Consider the following 17,022-nt stretch of genomic DNA (forward strand, 5'->3'; position numbering starts at 1 on the left):
TTATCTGTGGTTGGTATGGAAAATTATGTGGGTTAGGGCTTGTTTAGAAACTATTGATAGACAAGCATCCACAAGTGGAAGCCAGTTAGGCAGCAAAATATTACCCCAGAACAATTCAGACTTTTGCACTTTTCTTTTGTCCTGTTGCATACGTTAAGTATAAAGTGATTACGTTGCGTAAGGATAAGGCCTCCAGCTTTTCCTTTTGGCTTTCAGTTAGTTACACTGTGAATAAATGCATACATTAAAGGAAGATGCAAAATCGTTGTTCTGTTTTAATGTATTTATTTGGGTAGTGCTGTCATTTCCTTGCTAACACTGTATTTTAGGGTTATTTAAGCCAAAATATATGTGGCCCTGTCTTAGACAGTTGAGTCGGGTCACTAGAAACCATTGCTCATAGATTGTTTTTGGCTTGGACTTTTCCAATACTGGGACCCTTTTGGTGGCTTTTTTGTAATAAAGTGTGCGGAATAACCACAATTGATTATTTGTGAATTGTATTTGTTTGTTTTAAATTGTGAAATTAAGTTTTGATATGACTTAATCCATTGGAAGTTGAATGAATGAAATCAGAATTTTGGATTGCATTACTCATTTATTTATTGCTATTTTATGGATATGTTACTGATGATGATGACTAGTAAAAATGTTTGCGAGATAGATACATGTGTCGCAGGTATTGGTTTCACCTTTAAATGTTTGTTTCTACAGGTTCTCATCTACTGATTTCATTAAACAGCAGTGAATGCCTATATCTGAACCGAAATGGACAGAAAGTTCGAACTCTCTCGCGCTGGAGAGGACATTTGATAGAAAGCGTGGGGTGGAACAAGTTTCTTGGAACCGAAACCAACACTGGCCCCATTCTAGTGGGCACGATTCAGGGCCAGGTCTACGAAGCTGAAATTTCGACCAGTGAAGGTGGCCTTTTCAGCACAAATCCAGACCAGTACTTCCGTTTGGTTTATACACTTACTGAGGAAGGAGGGCCTGCTCCGGTCTGTTGTATAGATATAGAACGTAGTAGCGAAGGAAAGTGCTTCATTATTGCCACCACTCGTAAGCGACTCTTCCAGTTTGTTGGTAAATTAGCTGATGGAACAGAGCAGCAAAGTTTCAGCTCCTTGTTCAGTACACAAAAAGATCCTATGCCAGGTTTTCAGGAGTTTCCAGCAAATCTTGGCTACAGTGAAATAGCCTTTTACACATCAAAAATGCAGTCATTTCCTAGCTCATTTGCGTGGATGATGGGGAATGGAGTGTTGTACGGTAAAGTAGACCACGGTCGGCCTGACTCTGTGTTGACCAATTTTCAGGTATGGGAATACCCTACTGACATTGACTTGCATGTTAACAAGCCTATCTCCATTGTGCTTACCCAGTTCCATTTCCTGTTACTTTTACCGGACAGAGTGAAGGCAGTTTGTATTCTGAATGGTCAGGTTGTCTTTCAGGATTTCTTCCTGGAGAAATTTGGCTCTCTGAAACGCATGGTAAAGGATCCCACTATCGGACAAATTTGGATCCACACTGAGAAGGCGGTATTCCGCTACCATGTACAGCGTGAATCTAGGGATGTGTGGAAGATGTACATGGACATGGGAAAGTTTGATTTGGCGAAAGAATACTGCAAGGACAAGCCAGACTGCCTTGACATTGTACTTGCTAAAGAGGCTGAACATTGCTTTCAGAGCAAGAGGTATCTGGAGAGTGCCAAATGTTATGCACTAACTCAGAATTACTTTGAAGAGATAGCCCTCAAGTTCATTGAAGCCAAGCAAGAAGAGGCTCTAATGGAATTTTTGCGGAAAAAGTTGGGAAGCTTGAAACAGACGGAGATGATACAGGCCACCCTACTGACGACGTGGTTAACTGAACTTTACTTGAACCGCTTGGGTTTACTAGAAGGTGATGCCATAAAACGGCCATTGTACCTTGAAACACGAGACGAATTCCGTTTTTTCTTGAGCAGTTCCAAAAATAAAGAATGTCTCTTTAACAACCGTGCCTCCATCCATGATCTCCTTGCCAGTCATGGAGACACCGAGCACATGGTATACTTTGCTGTGCTCATGCAAGACTATGACAGAGTTGTGTCCCACCACTGCCAACATGACAACTATGAAGAAGCACTTAATGTTCTGTCCAAACACAGGGACAAAGCCCTTTTTTACAAGTTTTCTCCAGTATTAATGCAACACATTCCCAAGAAAGTGGTAGATGCCTGGATTGGTATGGGCAAGAAACTGGATGCAAGGAACCTCATTCCGGCCCTTGTGAACTATAGCCAGAGTGGCAGCTCCCAACAAATTAAAGAAGCTATCCGGTACATGGAGTTTTGTGTATATAAACTAGAAGAAACTGAGCAAGCTATTCATAACTATCTGCTGTCTCTCTATGCTCAGTACCAGCCAGATTCTTTGCTGCCGTATCTTCTAAATGCTGGAACAAACCCCAACCGGATTCACTATGACTTAAAATATGCACTTCGACTTTGTGCAGAACACGGTCATCACCACGCCTGTGTCCATGTTTACAGGGTGATGGAACTGTATGAGGAAGCAGTGGATTTAGCCTTGCAAGTAAGTTTGTAAGTGTATGAATGCAGCATGTTCAAGTTGGTAATGATTTAAATGATATTTACATCGGTCTTCTGTTAGAAATATGCTCAGAACGGTAAAAACCCTAGCTTTTAGCCCAAAACCCTCTCCCAAGCCAGTTCATCTACAGTGCTTAATTTGAGCCGGTGGTTTCCGGTGCTCGTCACCGGCACTTAATTGTCAACACCGGGTCTTATGACAGCCATCCACATGGTGGTGCTGTTTGTCTACATTTGTGATGAACGGAACAACAGTTGTTTAATTATTCTATATACTTTAAAAATGACTAATACCTGCCATCCATATTTACAAAAATAGCTTTAGAAAAAGTCTGAATTGTCATTAGTAGTGCAATTGGTGGTGCAAGCTTCTGTGGTCTCTTCAAAAGGGCCCTGGCACTTATTTCTTTACAAATTAAGTACTGTTCATCTAGATCTTTAATTACATCTAGAAAGGTTTCTTTCCCAAAGAAGAAATTTAGATGGGGCTTATCCCTCACTCTTAGTGTGGTCTCCACTCCTGTTGGCAAACATGCTGTAATTGCCTCCACGTTTTCCCATTCTTTCAACCAATGCTGTTTTTTTAAAATGTATTTCTTTACATCAGTACTGACAGAAGCTTTAGTGCCATATTTAGCCACCAGTGTCAGAACTGAGAAGTTGTTAATTTGTGCGATTGGCAGCTGTTTTTTTTTATAGGGGCTGTTTCTTTGACGCTGAATGGTTTGTGTCCCAAGAGAAGGTTTTTCTCAGAAGGAAAAGACTGTGCATGCTGCCTCCATTTAGATTGATGCTTTGAGTGAGACCATAAGGTGGGCCCAATTTGTGTCATGGTGATGGCTCTCTACATTTATAAGGAATTACAGTTATTCTCTGCTTGGGGTAAGATAACATATGTTGAATACTTGAAGGACTATCAAGCCACCACAAAGAAACTGAGGGACTTTCCTAAGGTCTCTGCTTCTTTTCACCAATTATCATTGACACACTTAAAACTGAAGTTTTTAAAAAGAATTGTCTATTATTAAAAAGGAAAGAAAGGAGTTACTTTAGTGCTGAAACAAGTATTGGCACCATCTTTTGTCTAGAGATTCTATGATTAGAAGTTCACTTGCACCATTGGCAGTTGTTTTCTGAGGGGTTTTCATTGTTGCTGAATAGTTTCGGCCCGAGGGAACAGTTTCCTCAGAAACTGCCTCTTGAGAGGTTCATCAGTCTGAAGTAGAACCTGAAGCTACCCCCGGTCTGCCTCTGCCATAATGGTGATCCTGTGTGTGTAATGAGGTATACCAGTCATGCCCTGCTGGGGGTCAGGTACAGACATTGAACACTGGGATCACTATGAACCCACCATAAAGAAACAATAGTACACTTCTTGGGACACTCTCATTGAATGACTTACTAAATATATTGTTTTTCTAGGTTAGTTTGTGTTACCAGAAATAAATAATGGATACTGGGCAATGGGTAACACAATTAAGTACTAATATCGATACCTAAGTGAGACTTGGGAAGCTATGAACTTTCCTCCATAAAACTATCAATCAAACGCACAAAGAAATGATTACGGTTCTTGTCCTCGGCCTGTTTTACAAAAAGGATAAGTATCCCTTTCCAGAAATGTATATACTTTTTTTTTTTTAAACTTTATTTTCAGAGCATTTGAAACATACAAGATACATATATGCATATCTGTTTGCTTATAGAGTGTCATATACTGTCGCATTTCACATTTACATGTTAAATAGAGTACGTCAGATTCTGATATCCCAGGTTAGGTGACAGAAGGAGCTTCAATATAACATTATCCATATGTGAGGTACTCTCCGTTTCCCACCCATCCGCCCATCTATCCCATCATGTTGTCTTTCTGGTACTTGCATTTACTCATACTCAAGTAATGTTAATCAATTTATAATTCTACTATTGCAGAGGGTTTGGAAAGTGTGAATTACCCCACTCCCGTCAGCACAATGCCCCTCTCTAGTTGAAAGTTCGATGTCTGGCGTAGGCTCTCCACATATGAGCGATATGGACCCCATATGTCCTTAGGTCGAGATGTGCTGGGCATTATACTAGCATAGTTCTCGCTGTTCACATTACAATATGCCAGGCTGTTTAGCCAATTCTGAACAGTAGGTGCCGATCCCCAGAGGATAGCCTCCTCCCTTTTCGCTAGGAGCAGTCCTAGGGATGCAAACTATCTGATCTTCTTGGGGAAATTAACTGTGTATCCCAATAGGGCCACTTCCGGAGTGGGTATCAGGGGAAGGTTGATCATTTGCCATAACGTGTGGTGTTTGCGTTCCCAGTAGGGCTGTAGTTTAGGACATGGTCAGGTAAGATGTGGGAAGACGGCATGAGGTGCAGAGCATTTACGACAGTTGTGTGGTTTGGCCGGGTCACTTCTGTGTGCCATAACAGGGGTGAAATATATGCGGCGTAAAAATTTAAAATGTAGGAGATTGTCTGCTATTTAACGAAACTTCTTGTGTGACTGCACAGCATTTGGCCCATTGCTCGTCAGAGATGCCCCAAGTCAGCCTCCCAGTCACTGCGGATTTTGTCGTCTTTTACATGTTTTAAAGCAGCACAAGCTTTGTACAGTTTGGAAATTAAATAGATGCAATTGGTGTTTTCTATTACTGTTGTGAGAGGAGGGAACGAGTCCGGCTCACTAGGGAAGGTAGGCAAGGCAGAGCATAGTGTGGATCTAATGCGGCCAAGGACAAACCTGTCCATGATGCTGTCCGAATGAAAGTGGGCGTCCTCCAATAGTGTAAAGATGTGAACCCCAGGGTATAAATCTCCCGTCCGTTTAATTTCAAATGTAGTCAGGTGCACTGTACCAAACGCTCGCCTGTGATTGTGATCCAGCGAGGGTTGGGGAGGGGTAATGCAGCGGAATATAATGTAGTGATACCTGTAAGCCTGCACAGTTTGGTCCATGCCCAGCTTGTGGTAGAAACGGTTTGTGTGTCACGGGGGTCTCTGGGAACGCCCATGGGGATGACAGTCGAGAGACGCCCAGGGAGAACAAAATCAGCTTCCGGCCGCAAATATGGTATCCTGGCGTCCAGATGAAACCAGGAGTGAGCGAAGCAACATTGGGCCACCACATAATACAACTGCAGATCTGGGACACCTCTATCATAAGGCAATGTGAGGCTTGACCACCGGACTGGTGCCTGTTTTCCACCCCATACCAGGTGGGTCGTAAGCGTGCAAAGTGTCCTAAAAAAAACTATTGGTTAGGGGAATTGGTATATTGTTAAAAAGATATAGAAATTTGGGAAGTACTACCATCTTCAGTATTGAAACTCGGCCAGCAAGCGATAAGGGCAATCTCAGCCACTTGTCTATTTGTGTTTCTAGTGCGTCTAAAGCTCGCCCGTAGTTTAGATGTATTACCTGGGCGATGTCCAAGTGTATATGCAATCCTAAATATTTAACAGAGTCTGTGCACCACTCCAGTGGGAACTCTCACTCCCACAGCTGCGTGCTTGATGTTAAAGGAAAAATAACTGATTTATGCCAATTGATATCTAAGCCTGAGAAGCGACCGAATCTAAGAATTTCCCTGAGCAATGGGTCTAGATTAACTTGGGGGTGTCTAACGTAAAGGATTGTGTCGTCCGCATAAAGCGAAACCAGGAGGGGGCCCGTGTTGAATTGCAGACCTCTCTGCAGGTGTCTTTCCTGAAAATGGCGTATCAAGGGATCCATGGCCAGGATAAACAATAGAGTTGAAAGGGGGCAACCCTGGCGAGTCCCACAGGAGAGCTGAAAGGGCCGGGAAAGTGTCCCATCTAGGCGAAGTCTCGCCATAGGTTTGTTATATAGTAAGACAGTTGTAGCAATGAATCTCATGGGCATGCCCATACGGCGCATGACAGAAAGGAAGAAGGGCCATTCTAATGAATCGCTGGCTTTCTCTGTGTCCAAGAGGATTGCCGCTGCGGGGACTGCCGGGTTGATCCTATGTATTACTGCGAAGAGTGTTCTGAGATTAAATCAGGTAGGGGATATAATAAATTCCATTAGGTGAGACAGACGGGTAGAGATGACTTTGGCTAATATTTTATAATCTAAATTTAGGAGGGAAAGAGGCCTATATGATCCGCATTGTGTGGGGTCTTTACCAGGTTTCGGGAGTAGAATGATAACAGCCTCCCTGAGTGTGGGGGGGAAGTACTTGTGATTCTAAGGCCTCAGCATAAACCTCAATGAGTTGCGGTGCAAGCAGGTCCTTGTATTCCTTGTAGAAATCTCCCGTGAACCCATCTAACCCAGTGGCCGAGGCAGCACGAAGAGAATCTATAGCACCAATCACGTCAGCAACAGAAATGGGCTCTGCAAGGAAGTCTTGCATATATTTTTCGAGAAAGACAAGTGCTATCTCGTCTAGATATTCTTCCCGTTCCTCATGAGAGCTTCCTAACTTAGTAGCGTACAGAGTCGAGAAATAGTCCAGAAACTCAAATGTCTGTTGTGGCGGTGTGCGTGCGGTTGTCGGATGTGCGTAATTCAATGATGTATGCCTTGTGATAAGACAGCCTCAGCATCTGGGCCAGTACTCTGCTAGGTCTTTCGCCCTCGCCATATCTTCTAGCAGTCTGGTATTTGCCCAAATATAATATTTCCCTGTCAACTGTTTCCCTGTATTCTGTCAAAAGGGCCAAGCGTTGGACCTCGGATGTGGGAGAGATGGAATGTGTAGAAGTACCGTCTAGCGCCGCAATTTCGCGCTCCAGGAGCGATAGTGTGTTGCGGAGGTCCTTGAAGACTCCAGCATGTTTAGCAATGCATGCGCCCCTGATCACTGCTTTAAAACCTTCCCACAGGACTGCCCTTGGGTTAACGGAGCCAGTATTAATGGAAAAGTAGTCCTTGATGGCCTCGCGTATCTCAGCCTTGAACACTTTGTCATGGAGGGCGTGACCAGGAAAGCACCATTGTCGTTCAAAGCCCTCGGGCGGGGAACTTTTAGGTGTAACACGACCCGAGAATGATCCGAGTAAGTCCTGGGGAGCGTCTCAATTGAGGTGCACCAACCTGAAGCCTCAGGGGAGAGTAGCCAGTAATCTATCCTAGTCCAGGTGTTGTGTTGGCCTGAGTAATGTGTGTATTCTGTGAGAGTAGGGTTGCGTTTCCACTAGACGTCTAGCAACGAGAACTGGTCGCAGAGCTCAGTAAGGGCGTGGCGAGCACGTGGCTTAGTGTCTGGAGCCATGGAGGTGCTAACTACCACGGGATTGAGTAGTAAATTAAAATCCCCACCCAGAAGCAAAACCTGCGGTTCTAACCTGTCAATTTGAGTATGTAGAGCGTGAAAGAAGTCCAGAGTGTCAGTGTTCGGGGCATAGATACATACCAGTGCAACATTTCTGCCCATCAAGGACCCCGATACAATGAGGTACCTACCCTCTCCGTCCCGGAGGATGGAACCAAAACTAAATGGGACCCTTTTATGAATCAAAAGGGCTGTTCCCCTAGCATAATTATTATAATTGGAAAAATATCGATGTGCACCCCAACTGGCTCCGAAGCGCGCTGAGTGTTTTGGGAAGATGCGTTTATTGCAAGTAAGCAATGTTCACATTGTGCCGCGTTGGATAATGGCTTGCCTGCCTCCGCTTGCGCGTGTCGTTAAGACCCCGCACATTCCAGGACAGTAGCGAGAGGTCTGAAGGACCTTCTACATTACCAAACCTGGCCATCTGATCAATGCAACATTTACATCACAATGATATGGCGACAATAAACAGGAGATATCGGCAGCGAACATCTTCGCATATAGCAATAAACATATTGTGCAGATATAGTCATCCCCTCCCCCCACCGAGCCAAACCCCACTTGGGGTAAGCCCATCCCACAAGAAATACTGAACGTGAAGTACCAAGTAACTTTGCGCTGGCATGTCAAACCCAAAAAGCAGTACCCCAAAGTGAACTAAACCAAGCTCAATAGATACACCATGGGGGGGGCGGCAACGCCCAGGCAAGCAACCAGCTATCTGTAACAGCAATACAAAATATAAAACGTATTCCCAATATTGCATTTATACAACTTAACGTGTGACATGAAGGCAAGTCATCCAGTGCCCGAACTGGAAAAAAGGTCGGCATTGGCGTCGGAGCCGCTGTGTGGAGGAGAAGGCCCTATACCTGTCCTAGTGTGTTGATTGTTATTCTATTTATAGGCACGGCATAACTCCTGCGCCTCAGTTGTATTGTCGAAGATGCGAGCTCTGCCATCCACATCGACCTTCAGTCTGGTAGGATATAGTATGCCATACCTCAGTCCCAGGTTTCTCAGAGTAGCCTCGACTTCATTAAATTTGCGTTGTGCATCCTGCACCATTGCCGTGAAGTCTGGGTAAAATGACAGCTTCGAGCCTTGCCATTCTGTCACCCCGCTCCCTAGCCATTCTTAGTGCGGCATCACGGTCCCGGAAGTTCATAATGTGCGCCACTATGGGTATGGGGGGGGGGGGACCAGGATTCGGCCGGGGTCCCAGGGACCTGTGTGCTCTCTTGACCACAAAGCCAGGAGTGAACGATTCCTTTTAAAAACAGATCAGTTAACAAAGTCTCAACAAAAATGTCCATGCGGCCTGTGGCGGTCGTCTCCGAAACACAGAAAATTTGCAGGTTGTTGCGTCGACTCCGCGCTTCGAGATCTTCATTTTTGATGGCCACTTCTTTAAGAATGCGCTCGACATGCTCCAGACGTTTAACAGATTGCGCAGTTCCATCCTCAATGTACGCTATACGGGCCTCCGCCACATCAAGCCTCCTATCATGTACCTGTATCTTTGACTCCAGGCTGGAAATATTTTATCAAGGAGGTCAAACCGACTGTCCAATGCTTTGAAGCCAGCTCTCATCTCCTGGAGTAAAGGGGCCGATGCCTCTGCAGGGCCATCTGCACGCTCCGCACCCGGCGCAGAGTCCGCCATGGTGGGGCCTTGTTATGGAGTTGTGTCTGCCAGTCGTTCGAAGGTAAGTGTTTTCTGCTTTGGGTCTTTGCGGCCCATGCCGCAGCAGAGTAGCGCAGACACCGAATGTGTAGCTTCAGCTGATCTTGCAGAGTCAATTGCGGCCTTGATCTTAACCACACTCCCCGGCCCTTGCTGAGTAACAGGCTACGTGGAAGGGCAGAGGCCCGGTTGTATCAGAGCGCGCGTCCGGTCGGTCTGGTGCGGCGGCAGTGGGATCGATCCCATCATCTTCCCCATTAGTATGGAGCGAGCGTCAGCTAGGCTCCTTCTTCAATGGCTGGCCCTATTGGAAACGTACTCTGTCCACAGAGCGGTCCCCAAGTGTAGGCAATGGCCGCTTATGTTGTCTGTTGAAGGTCTGGATTTAGAGGAGGGGAACGGGGGGGTGCTGTAATGTACCTTCCGCTTTAGTGGCCGCGGGGGGTAAACTCTGTCCCCAACGCCGGCGCCTGGATCAAGCAGATGACGCTACTGTCAGAGGGCTCCTCACTCTCCGTCTCGTATCGCTGGCAGCGCCGCGGGCAGAGACGCGCCCTGCTAGTGGCCTCCGTCCTCGCCCGGTCCCGCTGCAGGATAGGAGCGAGCCGGCTTCAGGATGCAGCTGCGAGCAGCGGACCACCGGGTCAGAAGGAAGGGGGTCGCAGTCGCACCCCATCTCTGATGTTAGCTTGTTCGGGTTCCAGCTGCTACTTCCGGTCCTTTACGCCACGGGTCACAGTCGCCTGCAGCCCTCCAGCCGCGCAGCTCACCTTACGCTGGGCCGCACCCTGGGTCATTCAAGGCGCATTATCAAAGTTCTGGGGCCTCTCTCAATACCGCTGTGCAGTCGGCAGGATCGGGACACTTTCAGCCTCCCGATGCATCGCGTTTCAGGGCTTCATGTCGGCGTTTGTCTCGGGAATACGCAGTGAAGCCGGATCGCTCCCGGAGCTTCAGAGCCAGGTGGCTATTTTAGTTGCCGGCTTGGCCACACCCCCCAAGAAATATATATACTTTCATATTGACTGTAACCTTCCCTGCAAGGTTATATGGAATCCTTTACTTGTATGCAGGAATGATTGTGAATCCTCATTGGGAAAGTGGAGTACCCTACAAAGGACTCTGCATCTTATAAGATAATGCCATTGAATTACTTTTTATAACAAAACCCAGTTAGGGAATTTCAGATTTTAAACGTGCAAACCATGCTTTTGGGATGTTGAAACCTTGACACTCCATATGATTCATGAATCAGGTGGTAGAAAACAGTTCTATACACGAAACGTTTAGCAAAGAGATTAGACAATTATGTGGCAAGCCCTAATTTTGCTAAACTCTTCATCCAAATCAGTGACCTCCTCCGCTGATCCTTCTATTCCCCACGCACGCATATCACACCAGTGAGAGGCAGAGTACAACTTTTACTTTCCAGACTCAAAGAAATAATTTCAGAAAAACAAGTGCTAATAACGGACTTTTTGATACTGCCTCAAATGTGTCAGACATCAGTAAAGCTGCCTTGATTGGAGCATCTTATCAAAGGAGCATGCAGTGTCTGGTGTCATTTGAGGCACACAGTCTGCTTCAGAGAGCATCTACATCGAATGGTTTCAGGACAGAGCAGGGTTGTGAGCCAACCAAACAAGTGCCCTCTGCATCGCAGTTATTACTGTTTGCCTGCACTGGAGAGTGCACAGCAATAAGAGATGGAGTGGTGGTCTTTCAGTGTAGGTGGGCCCACAGGTTTGGGAAGGGTCCCTTGAATCCTGGGTGCCTCCTCCCAAAAGGCACCTTTGAGCGGAGCGCTCTGGCTGTGGGCCACCTCTGAAGTGGCACACTCGTACAGAGACTCCTAAAAACGTCTTTGCCCCAATGTCCTATTTATGGCCTTCTGAACTGTGGTCTCCTTCTACAGGCAAAATACCAGGGTGCTAGTGCTCACCACTGATGAAGAGTACTCTTTAAAAGTACATAATAAAGCTGTTGTATTCTTCTATTTCACCCTGCACAATCCCCGGATGATCCTCTCTGTTGTGTCAGTTGACAAACACCCCATCGTAGTGTCAGCCTTGATTCTTTCCTGGCTGAATTACAGCACCAGTCGATCCTTGGGTCTTTCTCCCTGTTTGCTTAATAAGCTACAGCCTGTCCTGAACTTGACCATGTGGACTACCTGCAAGCTGCTTAAAATCAACCATATCTCGGTGTCCCCTTCATTTGTCTCATCTGTCTTCCTCATGAGATTTATTGTAACACTCTGGTGAAATCTTGTGTCTTATACCCTGACCACTCCTTACGCTCATCACATCTCCTGCCCCATGTGAAAAGAGCACTTCTTGGCAGCCATTTCTTTCATTGCCTCATGCCCATATTCTGGAACACCTTTTCTCTGCGAATCTGACCATTCGAATCCCATTTAGTTTTCCTCTAAGCATTGAGAGTTTCTTATTTTGTTAATTCTCTTGCCTGTTGACTCTCTGTAGTTTCCTTTTGTTCTTTTAGTACCAAGAAACTACAGTGATATTCGTATGCTCTATGGATAAAATAATATATCATGGACGCAAGGACAATGGAGCTCCCCCATTTGCATGGGGACGTCCCCATGACATTTTGCTCCCACATAATTGTTATTATAGAGGAGACTGTGCTAGAATCTGCAGCCCTTGCTGTAATATGGAAGTGTCCCATGGTTCAAACAGCACGTGTGGACTCTTGCTGCACTCTAGTGCACTGGTGTAGTCAGACCCATAAGGTTGATCATAACAGAGGGTACAACGTATACGTTTTTATGAAGCATGTAAGTTTATTAGAGCAAGAGAAAGACTTTACTCTTGTTAATACAGAATAGACAAAAATATACGATGACCCAATTTAGATCCAATGTGTTTAAACTCATTTAATTGAAAATAATAATTTGGAGATAGTTCTTTTAGGTGAATTCTCCCTTTGTCATTTAAGGCGATTCCATGGTCACGACCTACTGTTGGGCAAAATGCTAACATTCTTACTTCTTTTATGCTGGGTTCGATAATTACCATTTCAACAAGCAAGAACTGGCACCGCGTAGCATAATTTTCATGTAGTCTGGACTGAGTGGAGGAAAGAATATTTTATCAAAAACCTCCAGTACCCATTAAATCATATGGTATAACCCCATCCAGTGTGCTACCAATACTTAAAATTTCAAAGCAACAGAAAAGATGGAAACAAGAAAGTGAAAGGTCAGTCCATAGATTAGTTTAACAACTTTACTCACTCTACACACACCCTCATTATTAGAAAAGGTAGGTGAAAAAATGTGTAAATAAAGAGAAAGTGCGCACCACCAGAGGAGCTATTGGTTGGTTCTCACCAGCTTGCCCACGATTATTTCATCAGCGATGACTTTCTCATAAGAAAAAGAGTGATGTGTACAGTGCAAAGAGAGACAAACACAACAAAAAGGATGTGTACTGTGCAAACAAGAACAAAGGATGTACCAACAAAGACAAAGAAGGGGTTAGACTCACAATTGTACTTTTATTTTAATTAGGAGTCTATCCCACTGTTTAAAAACACAGCATGTTGTATACCTTATTGATGACGGCCTAAAATCACAGCATGTTGTATACCTTATTGATGACGGCCAACATGTTTCATTGCCAATTAATTTGTGGCAAATTCATTAGGGCTATAGAGGTCAAAAATCACCTCCCTGGACACACAACAATAAAAAGGACTGACGGACACAAAAAGACAACATAAAGCTTGGTTAGTTCAGCGGGATGTCCACAGTTAAAACCTCCTATGTATATTCACAAATCATCATGGAAACATTCCATGACTCTAACCTCAGGTGTATTACCTAGTCGGGGCCTTGGGCCCACATACCAGCTCCCAACCAGTCACAGGGGCGTATAACCTGTTTGCTTTCGCCTCCCTGTTCAAAGAAGCACAACCGTTGCTAGTGCCTGCATCTGTGAAAAGAGTATAATAATGACGAGGATTGACCCCCAGTTTCCACACCGTCACCGTGTGTCTCAATAAAAAACAGAGATGTCATTCCAGCTGCTCCACACCCAGACGTGCATACAAGATCTCGCAAATTTAAGTCAAATAGGGCAGTGCACATGTAGCTATTACAATTAGCCAATCGTCTCACACAATCAGTACTGGTTCTCCTCCCGTATGAACCAGCTGACAATGACCCGCACAACTGCCTGCATGTTTAAAAACTGTGTAGAATATCCCCCAATTAATGAAAAATCGAGCAGCTGTACACTTCTGATAAACACATTTAGAAATGTGCAACTAGTGCCCGCAATAATGACAAGTCGAACAGATGTTGGTTAACTTACAATTACCTGCATATCTGCCGGCACATTTAAAACCTAAGCCGAGTCTCCACCCAACATAATTACCAGCCAAGATTTCAGTTCAGGATCATGTCCATGAGTTTTCACACATTGCTTAGGATGGGTAGAAACCTGATTTGATGTGATTTAGAATTTGTAAAGTACTTATAAGGGCTGAGCGTTACCAGCTATTTCGAGGGATGAAGTGTCCTGGCGCAGGAGTGGACTGAATAGACTATGGAAAATAGGAGGCACCTGCCAATCCTCACCTGGGAAGTGAGAAAAATAAATGTTATTTACAAAAAGGTAGATCTTATGTTTCTTTCTGAAGTTAATGAAAGCATTCTTTTTGCGTAATGCTAAAGGAAGTGCATTTCACAGCTTCTTAGTAATCACAGACAAGTAACATCTGCCCATTGTGACCTTCCTAAAATTCGGTACAATGGCCTTCCAAGCGTAATGGGAACGAAGGTCTCTTGCAGGTTGATACCATATGAACATCATTGTCATGTAGGAGGAATGAGTCTCAATATAAAGAGTTTTATGGCAGATACATAAAGCCTTGCATTTGCATCTTATTTAGACTGAAACCTGGCCATGTCATTGGGGGCATTAACTTTTTGTGGCCTAGGACCAATGTGGCTGCAGCATTCTGCAACAGTTGAAGTTTGTGCACTAGGTATTTGGTAAGACCCACATAAATTGCATTAGTCAATCCTATAAAGGATGAGGGATTGGGCAGCGTGTTTACTGGAGGATGCCGGAGTGAAGGGAAGAATCTTCCTGATAATCCTTAAAAGGTTGAAGCCTATCCTTCTTGTGATGTCTATATAATCCCTTAATGACAACTCTGAGCCACTCGTGCCAAGCTTAAGAACCTGAAGTGAGTGGGTAGGCAAAGTGCCTAAAGATGTATGCCGCCGAATGTGAAACAATTCAGTGCGGGATGCAAAGTCTACAATTTCACTGTTCTCCATGTTGAGACTAGGGAGGTTACCACCCTGGGGGCTGCCACCTCCTGCCAGCAATTCTTAAAGTTGGTAGTTGTTTTCTCTGGGTCGGAATCTAGCCTGATGATCATTTATGTATCGTCGGCATACAACTAAAATGTAATGCTGAACGATTCAGCAAAACAAAGATTAAAACTTGCAGGGCTGAGAACTGATACCTGAGGGACTCCAGTTAGCGGTGGATCTGAATTTGCCTAGAGCAGCAGTTTGAATTATTTCTGAAAGGAAAGAGCAAAACCAGGTAAGTACTGTTCTCCCTAGGGCTCTTGCATTGAGTCTGAATTGGGTGGATTCAGAAATGGTTGGGTGGAGTCAGAAATGGTTTCAAAAGCTGCTGATAGATGTATCGAAATCACTGCACCCACTCCCACCATACCCAGGCTGTCCCTGAAACCTTGCACTGCTTTTGCAAGCACTGTTTCCATAGATTATTTGTTCCGAAGCCCTGATTGGATTCTTTGTAAGGCATGATTACGTTCCAAGTGAGCAAATAGTTTGCTTGTTAACTAGAGTCTCTGCGAGCTTGGCATAGAGGGAAAGTATCGTGATTGGACTAAAGTTGGCCAAAGCCGCTCAATCCATGACGGTGGGCTTTTTTAAAAGGGTTGTGACCAAGAAAGAATTCCATAACTAACGAACCACACCTGTAGACAGTGATGAGTTACAGACCTCTGTCACGAAGGGAGAAACTGTAGTGATGACTGTTTAAGTTGGGAAATGGGACAGACATCCAAAGGAGAGGAGGGAGAAATAGAAACCAATAAATCTGAGAAGTGCGAGTTTGTAACTAGCTGGAATTGAGGACCAAATTGAAGCTTGTGTGCTTGGGAGCGAGGGAGGATTAATTGAGACAGACTGGCAGAAAGAGCCTGTTTAAGATGCCAAGGTCTTCACATTATTTTCTACCCAGACATGGTACTAGAAAAGTCCTCTTCTGTGGGCATTCCTTCGGATGGCAACATATATGCTTCACAATCTGAACTGGAAAAAGTCTCCAGTGGTACCTCAGAACAAAGTCATGTTTGTGGGAGTAATCGTGGACATACTTCAGATGCAATTGTTTCAATCTATGGAAAAAGTTAGATAATTTCCTGAATACAGCCTCTCTGATAATAACTCTGCTTGATTCAAAAAAAGCCCATCCACGTGATTCTCCCATAGCAAATGCACTGGGCACTGACCTTGTGCAACTGGGGGGACAGAATCTTAATCTAACATTTGTGCAACTGGGGGCACAGAATCTTAATCTCACATCAGGCAGCCCAGTTTCCTGCTTTGTGGACCAAAAAGTTGATTGTAATACCTGGATATTGTTTGCAGCTTCTACCACGCTAGGGGTAGATGCTTCTATGACAAGATGAGAAGCTCCCCCAGAACGACTCTACCACTCATTGCATTGAGGAATAGTATTCTGATGGTGATCCGGTTAGTCCAACAGTTGCCACTGTCAGTGTTTCGGGAAAGTCAGTGTTGGTAGGACATCGTGACTACCATATTTTGTGTCATCAGTTAAGGAAGGACGAGGCTTGATTCTCTCCAGAGGCATCCAGCAGCTGTGGACATACATTATTCATCTCCGAATCCACCTGTAGATGTGTCTCACTTCTGTAGCTCACAATCAGTGGGGCGATGCTGTAATAGGTCAACTTTCAGGAGAATAAGGATTGAAATTGCACCTAGGTAGGATTCAAGATAATTTGAACATGAATGTAAGACAATGATCTGTTTGCCATTGAAGAAAATTCAAAATGTGATTGTATGTATCTACGAATCCAAGTCTACTTTTGCTCTGAACTGTTGATCATCTGGTACATTATTGCATGCTTTTCAACCCATAGTTTTAATTTAGGTGACTGAGGAAGTTCATGGGGATAGATTTGACAGGGATCCTCTTAACTCCAAATCTGGGCCAGAAACATACCCATGTATGCCTTGCTAAGCCTGAAGTCTGATTGGAGATGCCATTGACGAATGTAATTGATCTAATATTGTGGAGCAGAGGTGGGATTCTACCCCCTTCATACTTACATGTGCACCATATTCTAATTTATTAAATGAGACCGCAGCTTTCCACCAGGATGCTTTACTCAAGT

The 17,022-nt window shown here is 44.6% G+C and overlaps 1 protein-coding gene across 1 annotated transcript in view; it reads left to right on the forward strand.

Moving 5' to 3' along the window:
• The window catches only part of VPS18 (VPS18 core subunit of CORVET and HOPS complexes), an 89,175-nt gene that overhangs the window by 56,278 nt on the left and 15,875 nt on the right, over positions 1 to 17,022 (forward strand). Inside the window, exon 4 of the mRNA XM_085626918.1 lies at positions 715 to 2,585. Within this exon, the coding sequence (XP_085483044.1) occupies positions 715 to 2,585 (1,871 nt within the window). The remainder of the gene's footprint in view (positions 1 to 714; positions 2,586 to 17,022) is intronic.

This window comes from Triturus cristatus, chromosome 9, assembly GCF_964204655.1.
Source record: "Triturus cristatus chromosome 9, aTriCri1.1, whole genome shotgun sequence".
NCBI lineage: Eukaryota > Metazoa > Chordata > Amphibia > Caudata > Salamandridae > Triturus > Triturus cristatus.